The sequence below is a fragment of the Mirounga leonina genome, unplaced genomic scaffold (assembly GCF_011800145.1).
Source record: "Mirounga leonina isolate KUSES-001 unplaced genomic scaffold, KU_Mleo_1.0 Mir_177, whole genome shotgun sequence".
Taxonomy (NCBI): domain Eukaryota; kingdom Metazoa; phylum Chordata; class Mammalia; order Carnivora; family Phocidae; genus Mirounga; species Mirounga leonina.
In genome coordinates this window covers 6,330,413-6,342,603 of record NW_023270459.1, presented here as the reverse complement: position 1 = coordinate 6,342,603, position 12,191 = coordinate 6,330,413, and the positions used below count along the sequence as shown (strand labels likewise).

The 12,191-nt window shown below is 50.8% G+C and overlaps 1 protein-coding gene across 1 annotated transcript in view; it reads left to right on the top strand.

Moving 5' to 3' along the window:
- The window catches only part of WDR88 (WD repeat domain 88), a 45,531-nt gene that overhangs the window by 15,862 nt on the left and 17,478 nt on the right, over positions 1-12,191 (top strand). Inside the window, exons 3-6 of the mRNA XM_035023585.1 lie at positions 4,853-4,941; positions 6,154-6,217; positions 8,567-8,705; positions 9,911-10,040. Coding sequence (XP_034879476.1) covers positions 4,853-4,941; positions 6,154-6,217; positions 8,567-8,705; positions 9,911-10,040 — 422 coding nt within the window. The remainder of the gene's footprint in view (positions 1-4,852; positions 4,942-6,153; positions 6,218-8,566; positions 8,706-9,910; positions 10,041-12,191) is intronic.

Genomic DNA, 12,191 nt, shown 5'->3' with positions numbered 1-12,191 from the left:
CAGTTCCCGCTGTACCTAGGGCTTACCTGGGATCTCTGAGCTGTGGCCTCTCTTTGGGTCTCCTTCTCATTTGGAAACTTCACTTCCATCCACAGGGATGGTATGACCAGGCCTAGGTGGTCACAGAGGATAGGAAAGTGGCCAGGCCTGGGACCTGTCCATGAGGGGTGGTTTGGAGGGGCAGGCTTGAGCATGGCTCAGTGTCCCAAGGTGCAGGAAGCAGGGGCGCAAGGAACAGGGGTGTGTGATGGTCAGATGCGGTTGCAGAGACGTGGCCACTGAGAACTCTTCCAAAGCCTCTGGGCATAGCCAGCAGATGCTGGAAGGCCAATTTGGGGGCATTGCTGGTCATTCAGGAGCGGGTGATGAGGGAGTGGGGATGGGGGATGTCAATGGCCATCAGGGCCCAGGCCACAGATGACTGTGTGGCTGGGGCTGGGCCCATGGGGGACAACAGTCCATTCTGAGTTTTGTCATCTCCTCTGGCTTCAGGGGCAGGAGGGGATAGAAGGGAATCTGGGCTGGTTCCTGGGTTCCGGTTTGGGTAATCAGGTGAAGGATAGCTCCTCACCCTCCAGATGACCACAAGGTCATCTTCTGTGTCATCAGTGGGTACCAAGGCCTGGCAGACTAGGCAGGAGGGTTTGGGGATGGTCCAAGTGGTTCAGCTGTGTGACCTTGGGTGATCACATGACCTCCTGGGCCTCCCTGAAACTCTCCAGGTCCAGCTGCATACTGGGGCTACCCTGGGGCCTGCCTGGATGCCCAACAGCCATCCGTTCCCCACCTCTGCTGTGGCTCATGAGCTCCTGCTGGGAAAACTTCTGGTTCTTCTGAGAGCCTTAAACCCTTTCCCAGCCCTCTGGGGAGACTGAGGAGCCAGGGGCGAGGGGGCTCTACGGGTTGTCATCACCCAGGGAAGGAGGAGGGGGAGGGGGAGGGGGGGCAGCTTTCCAAGTGTGCATCCTGCTTGGCCAGCTCAGATCCTCCCCTCATTCTTCTCACCTTTTGAACCAGTGGAGGGACTCACAGGGGTTTCTGTCTGTTTGGGCCAAAGGCTCTTGTCTCTAAAAGGGGAAATCCACCTGTTTTATCTTTTTTTTTTTTTTAAAGATTTTATTTATTCATTTGAGAGAGAATGAGATAGAGAGAGCATGAGAGGGGGGAGGGTCAGAGGGAGAAGCAGACTCCCTGCCGAGCAGGGAGCCCGATGCGGGACTCGATCCTGGGACTCCAGGATCATGACCTGAGCCGAAGGCAGTCGCTTAACCAACTGAGCCACCCAGGTGCCCCCCACCTGTTTTATCTTGTCCCAAGATTAGAGACCATCCACTGAGATGTCCCTGGTTCTCCACAGTGGTCTGGCTGCCTAGTCCACACCACTGTTTCCAGGATGCAGTCACTTCCGCCTGTCCAAGTGTCCCGATACCAGCCTCGCTCATGGCCTTGCCTGCTTCTGCCAATTTCTCCAGGTCCCTCCCACGCCACTCCCCACCCCCAGCCCTTGCCAGAGTCACCAGTTGTCTGCCTTGGCCGGCCCCATTGACACCTCCTCCAAGAAGTCCTCTTTCCTCCTGGTTCTCTTTTCCCCACCTTTCCCTTTGGCTGGCTTCTCCCCTGGCTCTCCCTGCCCCAGTGTAGCTGCCATTCCTGAGCGCTCCCTGGGTAGATGACTCAGCCATTGCCCGGCACACTGACTTCTCCTGTCATGGTATCTTGGCCAAAATGTCCCCTTGCTTCTTCCTCCTCTCCCCACTCCTGTCACCTTGCATCTCCTATCCCCCCTCTTGGGCCCCACCCAGAACCCAAGCATCTGATTTAATCTTTTGGAAGCTCCCTTTACCCTCACTGTGGACCATTGTGAATAATTTGCAAAGTCCATACATATATGAAGAAGTTGGGGAAAAATCTTTTTTTTTTTTGAGAGATTGAGAGAGAGAGGGGAGATGGAGGGGCAGAGGGAGAGAGAGAATCTCAAGCAGACTCTGCTGGGTGCAGAGCCCGAAGTGGGCCTCGATCTCACAACTGTGAGAGCATGACCTGAGCTGAAACCAAGGGTCAGATGCTTAACCGACTGAGCCGCCCAGGGACTCTGGGGAAAAATCATTCTTAATCCTGTACCCAATATCCCTCTAATATATTGGCATGCCTCTTTCCAGTCATTAAGAAATAGCAACTTTGGTGGTTTTCCTCACAGCACAGAGAAGAAACAAGAGCCATCACTTCACAACCCTGGAGTTAACTGCTGTGAAAATGTTGGATGGGCACCTGGGTGGCTCAGTCGTTAAGCATCTGCCTTCGACTCAGGTCATGATCCCAGAGTCCCGGGATGGAGCCCCGCATTGTGCTCTCTGCTCAGCAGGAAGCCTGCTTCTCCCTCTCCCACTCCCCCCTGCTTGTGTTCCCTCTCTCGTTGTGTCTCTTTAAAAAAAATGTTGGGATATAAGTTTATTTTTTTCTTGTTCACACACATATACCCATGTTTACTAAATTGAGACCATAAAGAAACACTGTTTATATAACCATGATAAACTTGGGGTGTGGGTATTGTCACATTTCCCTATTTTCCCAACTATTTAGTGGAGGCCCTCTTTTCCTCCCCTTCACTTAAAAGTATGACCAGTACCCCCGCCTTGAATTATCTGAGTCAGTTATCTGAGTCCACAGAGGGGTTCCTGCCTCCAGATGCCAGGTGAAAAGGAAGCTGTCTTTCGCTTATTTATTTCAAGAAACAGTCAGTACAAAACAGAGACATTTCCACTGCTTTTGGATTTCACTAACAAAATCTGGCTTGTTTGCCATCTGCTTCTTGTGGAAGGATTCTCTTCACAAGCAGTGCACCTGTTCCAAAAGGGTTCTGTCTACGGGTGCTGTTCCTCTACCTGGCCAGCAGGTGTCACTATTGAGTGCTGAAGCTGCACATGGACCCCCTGCTGAGGGTCCATTCCAGGGCTGACCTTAGCCTGCCCGGGGGGTGGGCTGCACAGACTGCAGTCCCAGGCCCCACAGTGATCGTTTTCTTAGTTCCATGTTTGTGCTAGAGCCACGCCCCAGCCAGGGAGGCTGGATCGCAGGCAGGGGACCCGTTCTTTTCTCCCAACCAGTAGACTTGTGAATCCAGGCTTGCAGCTTGGATGTGTTCTGTCCTGGTGAGTTCTTCCTTGGATTCCCGCTGTCTCTTCCTGCCTCTGATTAGGGCCTGCTGGGTTCCCCCAACATGACCCCACTGTTTCAAGTCCTAACGGAGTGGGGGTTGAGGGCCTGGGTTTGTGTAGAAAAGGGTTCATACAGCAGGTGTGAGACTGCCGTGGAGGCTGGCCTTGGCAGGCATCTGGGAGCTGGACTGGCTCATGGTGTCCTGCAATCCGCTAAGTGATAAGGAGGGCTCAGTGTACCCAGACTGTTGGCGTAAGCCATGTGGTTCATGCTGAGCACCTGCTTTCCTTCTGGGAGTCTGGATTTTGGTGTGTGCTAGGGAATCCCCCCAAAAACCCTGGGCCCCAAGGCTCAGGCACATCTCCCCGATAGATGACACATCACACATGTTATCACAACTGGTTGCTGGAGGAATTAGGCATGTCCTTGTGACCCACTGGAGAGACTCTTGGAAGCTTATGCCTCGTCTCCTCTGGACTCCACCCCAGGTTCCTTCCCCTTTGCTGATTTTGCTTTGTGTCCTTTGCTGTAATAAATCTTAGCTATGAGTCTGACTATGTGCAGGGTCCTGTGGGGATCCTGGAGAATCACCGAGCCTGGGGGTAGTCTTGGGGACCCCTGACAGAGGGTTCTTTGCCCCCCAACACAACTTGGGCTCTTTCTTTCTTTCTTTCTTTTTTAAGATTTTAGTTATTTGTCAGAGAGAGAGAGTGAGAGCTAGCACAAGCAGGGGAAGCGGCAGGCCGAGGGAGAAGCAGGCTTCCCGCCGAGCAGGGAGCCCGATGCGGGGCTCGATCCCAGGACCCTGGGATCATGACCTGAGCCGAAGGCAGACGCTTAACCGACTGAGCCACCCAGGTGCCCCTCGACTTGGGCTCTTAATACAAAATGGGCTCTGCGCATCCGGAAGTACTGTCCCAGGCCTGCCCCGGGCAGGCCAGAAGCCCCCGTGCCGCATTTTCACCCCGCAACCCAAGCCCTTTCTCGGAATTCACTGTCTTACCAGTAACCTGTTTTTCAAGGGGACTTTCCACCGCAGCTTATCCTGAAAAGCTCTGGGCACATTTCTAACTGAGAATATTTCACCTCTGCCACAACGGGCATTTTCTCTTTGGCACCCTGTTTTCTTCTCTTCATGGTCTCCAGCTATTGCCGGGCTTCGATCTCATTGTCGTCTTCAGTCATCAGCCGCTCGCGTGCTAACAGGGGCCGGCGCCCCACGTTTGGCCTGCTGGGGTCTGTTTTAGCCGCTCCCCTGAGGTGACTTATGCCACTGTGCCCGCCATCCCCTCTAACACCTGATGGACCTTTCTCCGCACAAGCCTTGGACTGGGGTGGGCAAGGGTGGCCCTGTTAGGAGGGACCCCTCGGAGTCGCACTGCTGGGTCAAAGGGCGTGAACTCTTCAAGTTCTTGAAAGGTCTTGTGAGATTCTGCCAAGCCCCTCTGGCCGGTAGAGATGGAGGAAATTATCCGTGGCCCTGTCCCCCTGGGGGCGCCTGTGCAGGGGAGGGGGCGTTCTCCAGGGAGGCCGTGGGGGGCAGGGCGCCCTCGCTGCTCTGGGGAGAGGCAGCGGGGCGAGGGGCGGCGTGGGACCAGGGGTCGTCACACTTTGCTGCCGTGGACGAGCTCAGCGCACGACTTCCGTCCACGGCTGGGTGACCTCGCTCTCTCCCTCTCTCTCCTGTTGATTTGAGGATGCTGTGGATGGCTCAGTCATTCGGGATTTTGAGCAGAGGCCCAAAGCTCCTGTTTCAGAGTGCAGCGTGACGGCTGATGGCAGAAGGTGACCTCTCCCTCGTCCGGCGCTGGGTTGGAGGAGCGAGGGGGCAGGCCAGCAAGCAGCACGCCAGGGACGTTTCTCTTCTCCCGCCTCTGTCCCCACGGTTCCCACGTTTTGCTGGGAGAGTCAAGGGGATGTGGCAACTCTTGGAAAATGTAAAGCGCTGACAAGACCGCACGTATGGTGGCTCAGACAAAGCCAGTCTGCCTTTCCTTCACGGAGATGCTTTTCTGTGGTCACACCCGTGGCCCTGCTGAAGCTGCAAGCGGCCACAGCGACTGAGGCCCAGGTGGCATCTCACAGGGGGAAACGGAGGCCCAGGACATGAGATAGGCCTTTAAAACACAAGGGGCTTTGCCTTTTTTTTTTTTTTTTAAGGTTTTATTTATTTGGTGTCCCAAGGACAACTTTCTTTTCTTTTCTTTTTTTTTAGGATTTTATTTTTTTATTTGATAGGGAGAGAGAGAGACAGTGAGAGAGCGAACACAAGTAGGGGGAGTGGGAGAGGGAGAAGCAGGCTTCCCGCCGAGCAGGGAGCCCGATGCGGGGCTCCATCCCAGGACCCTGGGACCATGACCCGAGCCGAAGGCGGACACTTAACTGACTGAGCCACCCAGGCGTCCCAAGAGGCTTTGCTTTAAAACAGATTTGCTTGTGCCCCGAGCAGCAGCTACAAAGCTCATAAAAACTTGCATGGGAATTTATCCTCCATGGGGGACACGGATTGCCACAGAAACATGCAGAGGAGAGAGGTACATGTATATTAGTACGGATAAAGGTACATTTATATTATTTTACTAAATATACAAGAAAACATTTCAGAACAAAGCAAGCTGTCAAAGTGTTCGTGTAAAAAGACAGCCGCGTGAGCAGAGAAGGAAAGGGTTGGTCCGCGTGAGTGGTAGGTAGCCCCTCAGAAGAAGACTCATTCGCAGAAGAGAAGAAACAGTCCCTTTAATGCCCTGAAGGTGGAAGAATGTATCTGGGTGGCTGAGGGAACTCAGGAAGAGCACGCAGTGGTACCCGGCATGAGGTTCCATCTGTTTCTGGGAGGCTCATGGAGGGGACTCAGGGAGCATCTTGAGGAAGATTCGGGGATTACTTTGCAGTCTTGGTCCTAAGTTATAGACATTTTCTATGAAGAATTTTCTATGTTTTTTTTTTTTTTTTCCATAGAACCCATAGCCATAACGGTCTGGGTCATTTTCTTGGCAGAATTATCACAGCGTCCTATGACAAAGCGGTGAGGGCTTGGGATCTTGAGACAGGCAAGCTGCTGGTGAGTGTGGCCCGCCCAGTGCATGGCAACACAGGCTCATGCCTGGGCCTGGTGGGGACGGGGAGAGGGGGGCCTCAGGCGGGGCCTGGGGTGGGAAGGGAAACCAGTCTTTCAGAAAAGGAGAATTTTCTCAGGGACACCAGGTGCTGGAGGGGGATGCATCAGGGAAGGAAACTTCTTGGGGCAGGCAGAGGAGGCTTTTGCTGGAAGGATGGGAAGGGTTTGGATACACAAGCAGGGGGAGTGGGGGAGAAAGGGGCATGGCATTCCAGGCTGAGGGAAATGCACAGGCAAAGAGACTCTCCCCTGTGGGGGTGTTGGGATTTGATGGGGTAGGAAGTAGAGCTGAGGCCATGAGACAAAGACCACGTGGTGAAACCATGAGTGTTCTGGGGACGGTCTTCTCCCAAGCTTGGAGGGGCCACCATCCATCCATCCGAACCAGCCTGAGACCCTCTCTGTCCCATGCCCTGGCAGCCCCGGCCCTGCCAAGGGGGGCTCCCCAGGGAGCTCCTCATCACCTCCCCTTTGCTCCTCTTTTCTTCTTAGTGCAAAGATCAATTTATAGTCACCATAAACACCCCAGAGGTTATAGTTAATATGTTGGCATCTCTTTTCCTATGTCTGCGCATATTTCCAGATGAACACAGGTGAGTATGTTCTGTTAACAACGTAGCATCATTCTGTGCATACTTTCTGGATCTTGACTTTTTTTTTTTCACTCAAAAATAAATAGTGGGTAAGTACACATCGACGGCATCCTTTCTCATGGACGCATGGATTCCATGGGATGGATAAGTCAGGCTGTATTGCACTATTCCCCGGTAGGACATTAGGGCTGTTTTTACTTTTCTCTATCATAAGTGATGCTATGATGAGGAAATTTTGTGTGTAAATTTTTATACACACGATGCAATATTTTTAAGGAAATAGAGCTGGATTTTATTGCTATAAGTAGAACTGGATTTTATTGCTAATTTGTTATAGAAACATGGCCTTTTAAAAATTATCCTCCGGACATCCGTGCCAACTCCTCTCCGATGCACTGGAAGGGTGCTCACTATCTCACCGGCCAGATAGCATGATTTTAAAAAAATTTTAGCCCACTTTGGTTGGTGGAAAAATGAGATTAGCACTGATTGCTCCTGACTTTGAGCATTTATTCCAAATGTTTGTTTCTTCTCTTATACATTTCCTGCTCTTGTCTCCAGCCAGTTTTTCTATTTGAGATGCTTTTCTTTTTCTTCTTTAAACATCTTTTTAGTGCTTTGATTTATTTTTGTTGCCCCAGTGATCCACGCCACTTGCCAACTAGAGAGCTGAATTAGTTATCCACCATTGTTGGGCAAATTAGCCTGAAACTTAACAGTTTGAAACAACAAACGCTTATTATCTACCACTTTCTGACAGAAATCTAGGAGCAGCTTAGCTGGGTGGGTTCTGGTTCAGGTTTCTTATGAGGTCACCATTCAGATGTCCCCTTATGAGGTCACCATTCAGATGTCCCCCCCTACAGTCATCTGAAGGTTCAACTGGGGCTGAAGACTCCCCTTCCAAGATGGCGCACTCAGATGGCTTTGGTCAGGAGCCTTCAGTTGCTCTCCGCCACAGGGCTGCTTGAGTGTCCTCAGGAGGTGGCAATTTGTTCCCCCAGAATAAGTGATCCAAGAGAGAGCAAGGAGGAAGCCACGGTTTCTTTTATGACCTGGTCACACACTGTCACTTCTGCCATATTCTATTCGTTAGAAGTGAGTCACCAAGTCCAGCCCATGCTCAAGGGGTGGGGAATTAGGCTCTACCTTTTGGAAGGACTGGTGAAGAATTTGTGGGTATATTTTAAAACTGTCATAGTGGCAATACCATAATTTGTAAGGTACAGAGAGACTGTCCTTTCCTAGAATGTTGAGCGCTCATTGTCCCCTTCTTGAGGTTTGGTGCCCGTCTCTCCCGGGAGAGTGTGGGCGGCCTGAGGGGCTGGGCTGGGGTGTCTTGTCCATGGTGCGAGGCCCAGTGCAGACACCTAATAAACACTCATTTACCCAACTGAGTAGGAGGAAAGTTGGCCATTACGAGAACCTTGTGACTGGTTCCACTAGATGCTCTACCTATCCTTGTCCATCTGTCCTGCACACAGATTCATTAATTACATTAATTAATTAAACAAACCCCAATTTAAAATTCAGTTCCTTATTTGCACTAGCCATTGCAAATTCTCAATGGCCCCTTGTGGCCCAGAGACTAATTAATGTATTGGATGGTGCATAGATGGAACATTTCTGTCATCACAGAAAGTTCTACTGGACCACGGGGCTAGAGAGAAAACCACCTTTTGATTGTTGCCCTATTCAGTGGAAGATCAATCACGAAACCTTCATAGCCTCCTGTAAGGTTTCTCCTGATGGCAAATACGTGGTCTCGGCCTTGGATGTGGACCGCGCAATCTGTATAACAGACGCAGAAAATGCCACCACCGTGTCACACATCAAAAGTGAGTTTGCAGGGGCTCCCTGCTCTGTTCTGTCTGCCATGGTAACAGCCACTTGTCACTTGACCGACAGTGACTTTTGATGGCCTTATCTGGTGAGGCTATAATGAGCCACATCATTAGCCACGGGACACTCACTGATAAAACACCAGCGGCTAAGACCTTGCCCGATTCTCATCGGTGAAGGCTAATCACAGGATTAGCCCCGTGCTTGTCATAAATGAAACAGTGTTCTGGTCCCGCATCACGTGGACAGGTAAAGCCCAAACTTTTATCGAGTGGAAGCTTGGCCTTCATAACGTTTTTATCTGTAAAGATAATAAGCATCAGATGTCAATTTCCTGGTTGTGACACGGTATAACAATTATACTGTTGTATAAAAGCTGTTTCTTTTGGGGGAAACTGGGTGACAGGCATACAGGATCTCTCTGTCTTACTCCTTACAACTGCATGCGACTTGACGGTTATCTCAAAATAAAACATTAAAAAAACATGTAATCATCGTAAAAAATGTGGTAAGTATGTAAAGTTAAAAAGTGAAAGGCTGCTCTATGTGTCCTGTCTTCTTCGCTGGGGTGTCTATTATTAACAGTACGTTGCTGGGTGGCCTTCCTGACCTCAGTGAGTGTGCACGTGCGTGTGTGTGTTCTCACACTCCATGCCTACTTCCCACGTGTACCTTGTGTTTCTGTCTCTGAGCATGGACCTGGGACATGGGCGCTGCCCCCCGGCTGCACCTCCCTTTTCTGTATCCCCTCATCTTCTACCTGTCCTCAGCCTCCAGCTTCTAGCTGCACACCATGCTTCTCCACGCTCTGTCCCACCTTCAGGCCTTTGCACCTGCTACTCCTTCTGCTGGGAGCCCTCTTCCTATTCTGGTTCCCCTGCTAACTTTTAAGGTCCCTCCTCAACCTCTCAGGGCTGGGCCAGGAGCTGTGACCTACCGCACACCCCTCTCGTGGCCCCCAACGTGCTATGGGCTGTTGCTTGCACAAGGGCATCTCCCCATCAGACTGGGAGCTCTGTGGGGACAGGGAGCCATTCGGCCGTGCCTCTCGTTCTAAGCCTGGCACATGGTCGGCACCCAGGAAATGTTTGTGCAAGTGTAGAGTCCCTTGTGAAACTGGTATTGTGTTTCCGTAACATGGTCGCTGCCTGGGGGGGGCCCGTGGAATGCCAGGTAATGAGTTGCTTTCCCTGTGCCTCAGACCATCACAACCGGTCCCTCACAGCGTGCTGCTTTGACCCCGACAGCCAGAAGGTGGCTTCCGTCTCGCTGGACAAAAGCATCAAGATCTGGGATATTACATCCCAGGCCACGCTGCTCACCATCACCAAGTGAGGAGGGGCCCCCTCCTGCAGCAGAGAGGTGGGCCCAGGTCCCCGTTCATGCCCTCCTGGATTCGGCCTGCACACCATCGGCTTGCGATAGGGTGTCCACATGGGGCATCTCTAGCTTGGTCACGGGTGCTCGGAGGAGGCTGGAGATGGAGAAAGGGAAGGCGGGAGCCAGGTGGGAGGAACACCACTAGCTGTGGCTAGTGGGCAGGGACAGGGCTCAGGTGCATTTGTTTTCATGTGAGCCAACCCTGGAAAACATTGTGCAGAGCTACCCCATCTCCCTCCCAAATGTGAATTTCCAGTGTCTCCTGTAAAAGGGGAAGATCTGATCGTCCAGGGTGGGCAAGGGTTCCCTGGCAGGTGGCCCCCACCGGGTTGGGGGGAGCAGGCCTCTCCAGCAGGCCCTGGAGTCAGGATTCCAGAAGTGTATATGCCCCAGCACCCTGCCTGCTGCGCTCAGTGACGAGCCCTGCTGGCCCGGGACAGGCTGTCCCTTGGGGATCTGGCCCGGAGTTAAGAGTGTGCAGGTTCGTATCCTGTGTGACCTTGGGCCTTAGATTCCTCACCTGCAAACTGAGCAGAGGCGAGGTCTGAGCAAGACGGCACACGCTGGTCCTCAGGACGGGCCACACGGTGCGTGCTCAGCACATGCTCTCTTACCGAGAGGGACTCTCAGGGTCGGGGGTGCTGTGGGCCACTTCCCTAGGGCAGGGAGGGGTGCGGGCAGTGGAGGGGGCCGCAGTTCCTGCTGTGGGTGTCACAGCCCACTGTGTTCTGTTTTCCCCATGGGGGTGGAAAGAGAAATAAGCAAAATGTTTATTGGTATTTTTGATCAACCTAAATGTATGATTTTTTTTTTTTTGAAATATAGCTTTTAGCAAGAAAAGATAAAGGCAAAGATTCTCAGTGCCACGTGACAGGGATGGCTTCAGGGTATGCAGCTTCTGAAGTAACACAGGGTCCCCACACAGAGCGCCCCACGCTTGATTTCATACTCTGCTGTCAACGTCCTTAAATTCTTAGTTTTTGAACAAGGGGCCTTGCATGTTTTTATTTCCAAAGTATGTAAATTACTTTTTGAAAATGTAAAACATGCAACACAGTACAAAATTAAAAAGGAACAAAAGAATATCTAGTGAAAAATAGCTCTTACCTGTCTCGAGGTCATTCACTTTCCCCTTTCCCTCTTTCCTGTCTGTCTTTCATTCTCTCTTGACAGCCTTACTGAGGTATAATTCACACATCAGAGAATGCACCCATTTCAAGTGAATAGTTCCATGGTTCGGGGGATATCACATTACTTTTTAAATTGTGGTAAAACTATATATAATGCAGAATTTTCATTTTAACCATTTTTTAAGAGATATATTTATTTTAGAGAGAGAAAGTGTGGCAGTGAGGAGCAGAGGGAGAGAGGGAGAGAGAGGAGGGGGGAGGGGCAGAGGGAGAGGAGAGGGAGAAATCTCAAGCAGGCTCCATGCCCAGTGTGAGCCCCAAGCAGGGCTTGATCTCACAACACGTACATTATGACCTGAGCCGAAATCAAGAGTTGGACGCTTCACTGACTCAGCCACCCAGGTGCCCCTCCCCTTCCTTCCTTAAGGATATTTTTGCCAGATATAAAAATCGGAGTTGACTGTTTTTTTTCTTTCATTATTTGAAAATCTGTCCTGTCATTTTCTTCTCATCTTCATGGTTTCTGATGAAGAATCCACTGCCATTCAAATTGTTTTTCCCCTGTAGGTAAAGGGCCATTTCTCTCTTGCTGCTTTCAAGACTTTTTTCTTTGTCTTAAGTTTTCAGAAGTTTAATTATGTATTTATTTAATTTCATTTTTTCTAAGTAATCTCTAACCCCAGCGTGGGGCTTGAACTCATGACGTAGAGATCAGGTGTTGCATGTGAAGTTTAATTATGATATGTCGGGGTAGATTTCTTTGGGTTTATCCTACTTTAGTTTCATTTAGCTTTTTGAATCTGTAGGTTTATGTCTTTTGTGAAATTTGGTAAAATTTCAGATATAATCTCTTTGATTACTTTTTCAGTGCTACCTCTTTTCCCTCTGGGACTGTGATGGCACAAATTTTAGATCTTTTGTTATAGTCCCACAGGTCTCTCAGGCTGTTTTTTTCTTCCAGCCTATTTTTTG